Source organism: Juglans microcarpa x Juglans regia, chromosome 6S, assembly GCF_004785595.1.
Source record: "Juglans microcarpa x Juglans regia isolate MS1-56 chromosome 6S, Jm3101_v1.0, whole genome shotgun sequence".
In the NCBI taxonomy this organism is placed as follows: Eukaryota; Viridiplantae; Streptophyta; class Magnoliopsida; order Fagales; family Juglandaceae; genus Juglans; species Juglans microcarpa x Juglans regia.
Genome location: NC_054605.1, coordinates 12,416,963 through 12,427,161, shown reverse-complemented (window position 1 = coordinate 12,427,161; position 10,199 = coordinate 12,416,963). Strand labels below are relative to the sequence as shown.

Sequence of the window (10,199 nt, the reverse complement as noted above, 5' to 3'; positions counted from 1 at the left end):
ACTGTTTTCTAATTTTAAGTAAAATATTTCCTCCGCATGTACGGAAGATTCACTTAATTCCTTAACGATATTTCTGAACCGGCTACAAATGTGGGTCCCGTTGCCGCGTCACTAGGCGTGGAAAAGTCAAGACATACACGTCGTCGGCTAATCCCAGACAACTTTCTAAACAAAAACGATTTCATATACTCGCCTAATTTAGCACGAAACGTGTCGCCTTTGAAGTACGAAGCACGCGATGTCCCATAAATCGGCGAGTACAAGACATCTGTACTCTCAAGCGTGCCTCTAGAATCCTCAATTCGCCAAAGATAATTTGCAGGATACAAAGAGCACGACCGAAAAGCATCAGGGCCCGTCCGATCTGAATCGTACGCACGCCGCCATGTTTGGAATATGACCGTCAAATATCTTCAATTGAAGAATGAGCGGCTGAGATTAAACCAATTGCGGCGCGCGGGCCTATAAGTAGGGGGGCGACTAGCCCCAGCGATCTCAGGCTTTTAGTGCTTCGCATGGTTCTCTCTGTATCTTTGTCTCGCTCGCTGTGGACGTCAGCGAAGGGGTTTTGAGACTAGGGTTTGGAGTCCTACTTATTTTCGACGGCTCTATCGAGAGATTCAGGTTTTGAATTGGATTCTACCAAAGCTTTTCTAGGGTTTATATCGTTTTCTCGCATTGTCTTGTACGGTTCGTACAATTTCTTGAGCTTCGATTGGTGTTTTCCTGCTGATCTAGGGTTTTGATCTCAGGAAGTTTCTTCTTAACCAGTTTAGGTTTCTTTCGTAATTCTTTCTTTTCCCTGAAATTTTCTTGATTTCCCTCGGAGATTTTGATCTCAAGATAGAGGGTTCGTAGATTACCGATAGACCAAGAAAGGGAAGTTTTCTTTGTTTGTGGTTGTTTCTGGGGTTAGTAAGGTTTAGGGGTTTACATTCGTTGGATTGGATCAGTGAATCTGTCGTGGTTAGGGGTATCGCAATCGTCATTTATAATTTAATCCCTTTTGCAATGGATGATAGAAAATTTGTGGATTTTGAAATTTGTATCGCTGGAGAATAAAGAACATCATTATTTCTACCAACTTTGATTCCCAAATTCTTGAGCTTTTGACATCTTTACGTGCTCAAATGCCATTGAAGAGAACTGAACAAGTGCCGCTACATGGGGCCATAGAATTGTTTTGAGGACATTTTTTAAGATAAAAGGAAAACAACCCAATTGGGTGATGATGGAAATATTCGTATGTGTCTTAATTTGATACTTGAGTTGGATTTTGGCATTATGTGCAGATTTCAGAATTTGCTATTTGCTAAGATTGATCAGGGTGGCATTGCTTATTGTCACCAGTTGATATGTGCAGTTATTTGAGGTTTATCATATGGCACCTAATGTTCCCATAGATTTCACTGGACTGAAGGAATCGAGGAAGTGTTCAGTATCACAAATGATGGGAAAGTCACGGAAATACTCTAAAGGGCATTCATCTGCCTTTGTACCGAATTACCGGCATGCTGTTGAGACGATGGCCGAATCAGAAGGATTTGGTAGTTCTGGACGGGTTGACCCGGAGATAACGATTTCTGAGGATTCATATGCCCTGAAGAGAAAATGCATTAGCTTGATCGCAGATGGTTGTGATAGTTTTGTGGTGCCACTGCAAGTTTTGTCATTGTCAAAGATGTCACAGTCTGAAAGGAAGGAATTAGAATTGAGGTTGAAAATGGAACTTGAACAGGTCCAGATCCTTCAGAGGAAAGTTGCTAGTCTGAGTTCAAATGTTGTTGTGTTATCCCCCTCCAGTGATATCCGGAGCTGCAGTGATGGAAAAAAGAGGCCTCCACTTGAGAGTTTATGGAGGTCAACTGAAGTATCCGCTCTGCATGGTAAGAAGCGAGCTCCTGCAGGGCGTAATGGATCGTGTGCGAAAAAGAGTTCATCTGGGCTTTTTGAACCAGTGAAACTAACTGCATTAGAGAACACATCAAATGCTTTGTTGATGGAAAAATGTAAGATGTTGCTACATGGTGTTATGTTACACAAGTATGCTTGGATTTTCAATGAACCGGTTGATGTTGTCAAGTCGAACATTCCGGATTATTTCACTGTCATTAAACATCCAATGGATTTGGGCACAGTGAAGAGGAGGATAGATTCAGGTGAATATTCAAGCGCATTGGTGTTTGCTTCAGATGTACGGCTTACTTTCTCAAATGCCTTGACTTACAACCCACCTGGAAATGATGTCCATCATATGGCCAAAACACTTGGTAAATATTTTGAAGCGAGATGGAAAGCTATTGAGAAGAAGCTTTCACTGACCACTGATGAGCAATCAGTGCCTTTAAGAGCTGGTGATCCTGTAGAAAGTGAAATTACTACCCAAATTCCACCTGCTAAAAGGAAAAAAATTCCTCACTGAGAATGACACTAGTATGAAGCTAGAGCCTGTTAGGCAGATAATGACCAGTGAAGAGAGGCTGAAACTGAGCTCAGAATTGGAGCCTTTGTTGGCAGAATTGCCTGAAAGCATTGTTGATTTCTTAAAGGAACATAGTGCAGGGCAAACCAATGAGGAGGAGATTGAGATTGATATTGATGCTCTCAGTGATGTAACCGTGCTCACATTAAGGAAGCTTTTAGATGACTATATGCTGGAGAGGCAGAAAAACCAGGACAAAGATGAACCTTGTGAAATCGATGTACCTTCCTTTCACTAAAGCTGGTGTTTGTCTTTGTGTCAAATTTTCAACTAACTATATTGAATTTTATCTGATTAGTGACACACATTTGTTGTTACAGCTTCCTAATGAGTTCTCAGGCAATGATCTTGTTGATGAGGATGTGGATATCATTGGCGGTAATGATCCACCTGTTTCAAGCTACTCTCCAGTAGAGATAAAGAAAGATGTAGCCAATAGAAACAGTAAATGCAGTAGTTCAAGTAGCTCTAGTAGTGAGTCAGGCGCTTCATCCAATGGTTCGTGTCGTTGCATACTCTATGTGTATTTTGAATTTACAATTTGTTCTTAATTTACAAAATTTGGAGAAAGGAGTGCAGTATTTCAACGTCTATGCTTATCCATTCCAGATCTGGATTCTGTGTTGAGACATGATGCAAAAATTACGTACTACTGTATTAGCCAAAGAATGCCTTACACTTTAAAAGGGTGCAAGTCATTTTTTTGGTGGTTTTAACACTAAATGCGAGGCATAAGACTTGCTGTAGCTTCCATACCATCAGCATTTCTACTGGTAATAAAATATAAGTTTTCAGTTTCTCTATCCATTCAATAATTTTTCAAAATGGGCGCATGGTTCTATACAATTTACATAGCCTTTCACATTAAATATGCTTGTGGTCGCCATAATTCTATGCTTGAATAGGTTGGTGGTTAGTGTAAAATGTCAACCCCCCCCCCCCAACAGGAAGGGGTGGTGCTTTTTGTTTCAAATCTCATATATACTTGTTTTCTATTTTTCTTTTCCTTTTCAATTGACAGATTCAGAGTCAGGCAGTTCATCTAGAAGGGAATCAGATGCTGCTAAAGCCTCAGTTGCCATTGTTGATATTAAGGTATGCCCGAGTATCTTGAAAAAATTAGAAAAGGAACATTATGGATGAAACTCACCCCTCTCTCTAAGTGAAGATTTTTTTTCATGTCCTTTTTCTATGGCAGGAAAACTTGGGCTCTGGAGCAACGTTGGATCAAAAGAAAAATGATCTTGGTGATTCAGAAATTGAAAATAGTGAGCTTCTAGGTGATATATGTGACCTGTGGATGTTTTTGGATTATGATGTGGTAGCTTTTGCATGCTACTGGGAATAATTAGAATTGATTGATGTGTCGAAGTTTGATGTCCTATTTCTTGTACAGATCCAATTAATGGGTGGGGCTAGTTGAACAGAACTCCCAGTGCAAGCCAATGTCTGCTGAGGCTGATGATCATCAAGAGGGTAAGCATGAAATCACAAAGAAAACTATCTGCTGTTAGTATTGCCGCGTCATCTCATTGCTTTATGCTGTAACGTTATAGGGGAGAGTGCTCCATCTGAGAGTCAAGTCTCCCCCGAGAAGCTTTACCGTGCAGATTTACTGAGGTGGCGTTTTGCTGACACCATACTTAAAGCTCGTGAAAAGGCACTTGAAAAGGTTGGCTGCACTCCTAGGATTGCTGCTTTTTATTAACATCGATGCATATATCCAAAAGTTATTTCATCTTTTACTTAATTTTGTTATTCACCATTTCATATTGGTTGGGTTCAGGGTGAAAAGCGGGATCCTGAAAGATTACGACTTGAGAGAGAGGAACTTGAAAGGCGGCAGAAAGAAGGTTCTCATTTGCACTTTGTTGAACATCAGTTTGGTGTCATCAATGTGCATGCCTGCTTGGAGTTGATTCTAATCAGTTTACCAAGCTATTCCAGTTATTGATTTTCTTTTCAATTTTGTTATTATTAGAAAAAGCTCGATTGCAAGCTGAGGCCAAGGCTGCTGAAGAGTTTCGAAGAAAGGCTGAAGCAGACGCTGCAGCTGAAGCTAAAAAGAAGAGGGAACTAGAGAGAGAAGCTGCACGCCAGGCATTGCTAAAGGTAAGGTGGACAGATCAATATTGTGGCAGAAGCGAACTACAACCTGTTTCTAAATGTTATTGAAATGCTTCTGGCTTGTTGCAGATGGAGAAGACTGTCGATATGAATGAAAACAGCCAATTTATGGAAGATCTAGAAATGCTTACGGCTGTCCATGACGAACATCTACCAAGTTTCCCAGAAGAGATAAGCCCAGATCATTCTCAAAATGGTTTTGGTTTTGGTAGTTTCAAACTTCAGGGTAACCCCTTGGAACAACTTGGACTGTACATGAAGGTCGACGACGAGGATGAAGAAGAACCACCCAAGAGCACTCCAGAACCATCAATCGATGTCGAGGAAGGAGAAATTGATTGATCAGTTAAAATTTCTTCATACCAAACCAGCTGAGGTACTAGAATTGAAGATGATCGATCACCCTTCGACACAGGCCATACACATGGGTCACCAAACTGCGTCCTTTTCAGGTTTCCTGGCCAATTTCCTGTTTGATGGTGCACATCGAACCCTTGGGATGAGTAAAGATAGAAAATACCAGAAGCATGATCGGCAGCCATGGTTTTGGATGTGTTGTGAAACTCTTCAAACATATTGGGGGGATGTGCTTTTTTGTTTTTTTTTTTTAAGAAGAGATGTACCATATCAGCTATTCAATTTTTTTTTTTTTTTTTTTTTTTTTGTAAAAAAGAAAAAGAAAAAGAAAAAGAAAAATCCATAAATGTAGTCCTGCATTTGTTAGTTTTTTTAGAGGGGCGCAACTGTACAATATTCAAAAGCCGAGACAAACGGCATTCACTCTACTCATTTGTTAGTTTTCTTGGACTTAAATTACAGTTTTTCTCATGTGAATTAGCGGTTTTATATTTGGGTCAACCTCTCTCTCTCTCTCTCTCTCACTCACCTGTCCGACTTGAGTATAAACCATAGACATAATTAAAATCTGTATTTAATGCTTTTGTTGTAAGATTCTGTTGAAATAAAAATGAGATTCTAAATTCGTACATATTTTCAACAACAATCAGATTGCTCCAATGATTTAAATCTTTTTTAATACTAGCAAAACTGGAGATTGAATAATATCAGTCTGAACACACCCTACATTTTATTAAAAAAAAAAATATTATTATCAAGCGTGAATTATGAATAGTAGTAGTTGATACATAATAAAAGAAAAAATTATCAAATATAGAGTGTGGATTGAATCATGAATAAAAAAAATATTATCAAGCATGGAGTGTGGTGCTGAATCACTAGTAACTCATGTATGGTAAAACTTTTGAGATTAGGTTTTAGAAAATACGAGAAAAAAAAATTCCTGACTACTTGTTCTTCGGCCCCGCTCGTTCTCAGATTCTCAATGGCCGCCGCCGCTATTGCCTTCAGCTCTACTGGAGCCCCGGCGAAGCTCTCCCAATTCTCTCGCCTCCGCCCTCCGATCTTCGCCTCACTTCGACTGCCTCCACTCTCCTCCCATTTCGGATTCGGAACCTCCTCTTCCTCCGGTAAATCATAATTTTTTTCTTTTCCATTTTTAGAATTTCCGTATGCCTTTAGCTTTATTATTCTGGTCCATATGACTATATAACTTAAAATATGTGTGATTGTTTTGTATGTATGTTTATATGGATTGTGCGAGTTGCTGTGCAGGCTTGAGAGCTCAGGTTGCAGCAGTTGAGCAACCGAGTGTAGGTGTTGCTCAGAATGTGGAAGCTCCGGTGGTTGTTGTCACTGGGGCTTCTAGAGGCATCGGAAAGGCCATTGCCTTAAATCTCGGAAAAGCTGGTTGTAAGGTCTCTCATCTTTCTATCTCTCTCTGGGCTCAGCGACGACAATTCCTGAATCATGCATGCGTTTGCGAGTAGAGGGAGGGATGGAAGGAGGGAATTTTAGCAATTAATTTAATTGACCCTATTGTATACAGTAATGTGTAGATGGATATCATATACATATACATATATATATATATATATATACACACTTTGTGAGGCTGTTTCATACCAGAAAAGACAAGAATACTTCGTTTGTTGCTTTATTCTGTAGATGTGATAAAAAGAAAAGAAAATTATGCTTCTAGAGAGCTTCTAGGTCTGCATGCCTCCTCTCGATGTATCAAATGAGTCCGGCTTTCCGATTGTTGCTATGTGCTGCTTATACTGAAAATGCTGTAATGGGTAAAAGTGGTGAATCATGATCATTTTCAAACTTTAGAAGAATTCTAGTCATTAGTATCACTCCCATCACCCGTGTTGACAGTAGACATGAATGCACCATTACAGGTCTTAGTAAACTATGCAAGGTCGTCAAAGGAAGCTGAAGAAGTTTCCAAGGAGGTATGTTCTTTTTTTGTTTGTTTTGCATTTTCTTCTGGTTCTTTTTGTGCGCGTGTGTATATAAAAGATTGGTGTGCTGTCTCCATCTTTGATTGCTCATGAGTCCCAGCCATGTATGATCTCCATCTTTATATTTGGTGATTTATTTTTTATTTTTTTTATTTTAGGGTGAACAAGAATTGAAAGTGAAAATTGGTGGGAAGAGCTAAAGTCTCTCTCCACCGTCTTGCCATTATATTTGTATACTTAGTACAGTTATAACCTCTAACAGTGACGGTTCCTTTCGACATTCTAAAAATAACATAAATGTTGCTTATAAGTGTTGAAGAGATATGCCACAACACCGAGTGGTTATTTAGAGTAGGAAACACACAACAGTGTGAATGCTTATGTCTTTTTTTGCAGATTGAGGCATGTGGCGGCCAAGCTCTTACCTATGGGGGTGACGTTTCAAAAGAAGGTGACGTAGAATTGATGATTAAAACTGTAAGCAAATGCTTATTATGTTGATGGAGTTTCCTTTTGTTGTTAATTGCAATTATTGCTTGCATTCTGATGTCATTCAATTCCCATGCTTACAGGTAGTTGACGCATGGGGAACTATAGATGTCTTGATAAATAATGCAGGTTAATTTCGAATGACCTATCAAATTACTTTCTTTTTTTCTTTTTTTTTTTTTTTGCAATTTTTTTACCAACTGTTTGGTAACTCCTTTAGGAATAACTCGAGATGGGTTATTGATGAGAATGAAAAAATCACAATGGCAGGAGGTTGTTGATCTAAATCTTACTGGCGTATTTCTCTGCACACAGGTGTGTATATTCAGAAGACCAATTATTTAGCATTAGAGTATACAATATTAGTTCACAGATATTTTACCTAAGTTGCTAATAATTTTGCAGGCTGCAGCCAAAATTATGATGAAAAAGAGAAAGGTATCCATCCTTAGGCTTTCTTTTCTGACAATAGAGACTGATGATTTCAACAAATGAGTTTCCACTACATCAACCAAACTAAGAGCGCATCTGAATGATTTTTTTATAATATTATAACTGAAACCCTCACAGGGAATACCGGTAGATCAAATATCAATACATCAACTTTATGGGGGATTATGGTGAATTGGGCACTTTAGTAGGGGTGATTGAACTAGATGTTGCTGCAGGTCAACATTCAGCTCCAATTTCTATCTTCAATTTCCACGGGCTTTCCCATATCAACATTTGATAGTTTGCTGGTGTATAAAGGCTTTCGTTCTGGAAGTGCATCTCTTGGACTTTGGATTGTGGAATTTGGAAAGTGACTCACAACTGTGAATAGGGCCAACCCTTGTATACATACACAGTACACATTCCACCCAAGGAAAAAGAATAGAGACCACTAATTTTGTCATCTCATTCATGCATCCAGACTCAGATTATTTGGCATTATTTGACATTACCAGTCTCAAGTGCAATTGAAATTTCAGTGAGGCTTGGTTGAAATTATTTGTCCAGGTCTTTCATCTCTTGCTTCTACATCCTCTCAGCCTACTCTTTGTTTTGCAGGGAAGAATAATCAATATAGCATCTGTTGTTGGTCTGGTTGGCAATGCTGGACAAGCAAACTACAGTGCTGCAAAAGCCGGGGTAATTGGATTTACAAAGAGTGTTGCAAAGGAATATGCAAGCAGGAATATTAATGTAAGCATCTAGGAATATTATGTAAATGTTTGGCTAACAAGACAGACCAATATGCTTCTGGTGCTATTGACGATAAACATATTCTTTTAGTTTGTATTTGTCCACAGCTTTGTGGTTCCCTTGGCCTAATGCAACTAAGTAAAGCTTTCTCTCTTCGTAGGTTAATGCCGTGGCTCCTGGGTTTATTGCCTCTGATATGACTGGCAAGCTTGGAGAAGACATAGAGAAGAAAATCTTGCAGACTATCCCATTAGGTGAGATCAAAAGATTACTTACTGAGCTTAGGGTATCATTGGAATTGTCTACATGACTCCAACAATTTGAGCATTTTTTTACTTATAAAAAAAAAAAAGTTTGAGCATTTTTATGAACCTGTTATAATTGCTGAGAATAAGTTACGAGAGGTTAGAGAATTACCTATTATGATTGATATTAAAACTTTTTTATATGTGACAAAATTACTATGTTGTTATTCTGCTGATAAAATCTTGCAGTTAATACTCTTTAGATTTTCCCCAATCCATTGATTGTAGTTATTTTACTTGGATTTGGTTAAGACAACAGAAAGTTTCTCCTCTCTCCCCCCCCCCAATATAATCAAAGCCAGATCCTCCAAGATGATCACGTCTTTTGCTTTTACCATGAAATTGTTTTCAATTAAGTAATCAAATGCTTCAAATTCAATGGAGACCATGATTGTTATTTTCTTACTGTGCATGAAGGGCGGTATGGCCAACCTGAAGAAGTCGCAGGAATGGTTGAATTCTTGGCGCTTAATCCAGCTGCCAGTTACATTACTGGGCAGGTAATGTTTGGTATATGATGTTTTGTTTTTTTGTTCTTTAGCATTTTTTCTTACACGGGTAAACGGCCACCAATTTGGTATTTACATCTCTTTAGGGGTTCAAGTATGTGTACGTACTCTTTATTGCAGGTCTTCACCATTGATGGAGGAATGGTGATGTAGATGGCCTGGCCCCAAAATCTTGCCAGCTTCTTCTTAGAGTTTGACAGAAAAATAACGCCTTTAGTTAAATTTCATTCCATGTATTTAGCTTGAAGCTGTAATTGAGTTGCAGAAAATAGGAGGATTTTCTTCTGTTCTTTTTTTTTTTTTTGGCCTAAGAGTAATGATATACATACATTTTTCTTTAGTCTTTTTACAACTATATTTTAGATTGAGGATGGTTATGTATAATTTGAAATCTAAATAAAAAATACTTATTTATTTTTGATGAAGTGGTACCATCACATTGTTTGTAAAGTATGATGTGAAATAATTGTTTGTATATCAATGAGAAATGTTTTTTTTTTTTTCATTTTTTTAAGAAATTTTTTGAATAATTCAATTTAAGAGGTACAAACTCATGATTAAATACTAAAGTGATTATAACAAAATAATCTCACAAACTGATGTGATTTGACGTGATTAGATTAAAAAGTTGCTACATGACTCTTCATTAAAAAGCATGTGCTTCTCATATGATCGAGGGACACATGATAATTTCTTAAATGAGTTGAAGGAAACTTCATCCAGCCATGGTTGGAGAAAAACTGTGTCCCAGTCCGACTTTATGTGTTTATTCCCTAAT

At 38.2% G+C, this 10,199-nt stretch overlaps 2 protein-coding genes across 3 annotated transcripts; both read left to right on the top strand.

The window, feature by feature from the left end:
- Positions 1-264: 264 nt before the first annotated feature.
- LOC121236475 (transcription factor GTE10-like) lies at positions 265-5,268 on the top strand. The gene is given in 10 exon segments (XM_041132909.1): positions 265-2,413; positions 2,415-2,702; positions 2,803-2,980; positions 3,504-3,577; positions 3,681-3,771; positions 3,902-3,958; positions 4,039-4,154; positions 4,269-4,335; positions 4,464-4,594; positions 4,679-5,268. Coding segments are annotated over 10 exon segments (2,307 nt in total). The 5' UTR covers positions 265-1,381; the 3' UTR covers positions 4,952-5,268.
- A 586-nt stretch (positions 5,269-5,854) lies between these two features.
- Positions 5,855-9,840, top strand: LOC121236473 (3-oxoacyl-[acyl-carrier-protein] reductase 4-like). 2 transcript variants are annotated; one of them, XM_041132906.1, is made up of 11 exons: positions 5,855-6,096; positions 6,221-6,384; positions 6,871-6,924; positions 7,330-7,410; positions 7,506-7,551; positions 7,643-7,737; positions 7,828-7,860; positions 8,473-8,607; positions 8,768-8,861; positions 9,330-9,412; positions 9,542-9,840. In XM_041132906.1, exons 1-11 carry the CDS (start codon positions 5,859-5,861, stop codon positions 9,572-9,574), a joined length of 1,056 nt encoding a protein of 351 aa, XP_040988840.1. In that variant the 5' UTR covers positions 5,855-5,858; the 3' UTR covers positions 9,575-9,840. The 2 variants fall into 2 exon arrangements, with proteins under 2 accessions (XP_040988840.1, XP_040988841.1); XM_041132907.1 differs by having other exon boundaries at positions 5,856-6,096; positions 6,242-6,384.
- Positions 9,841-10,199: the final 359 nt, after the last annotated feature.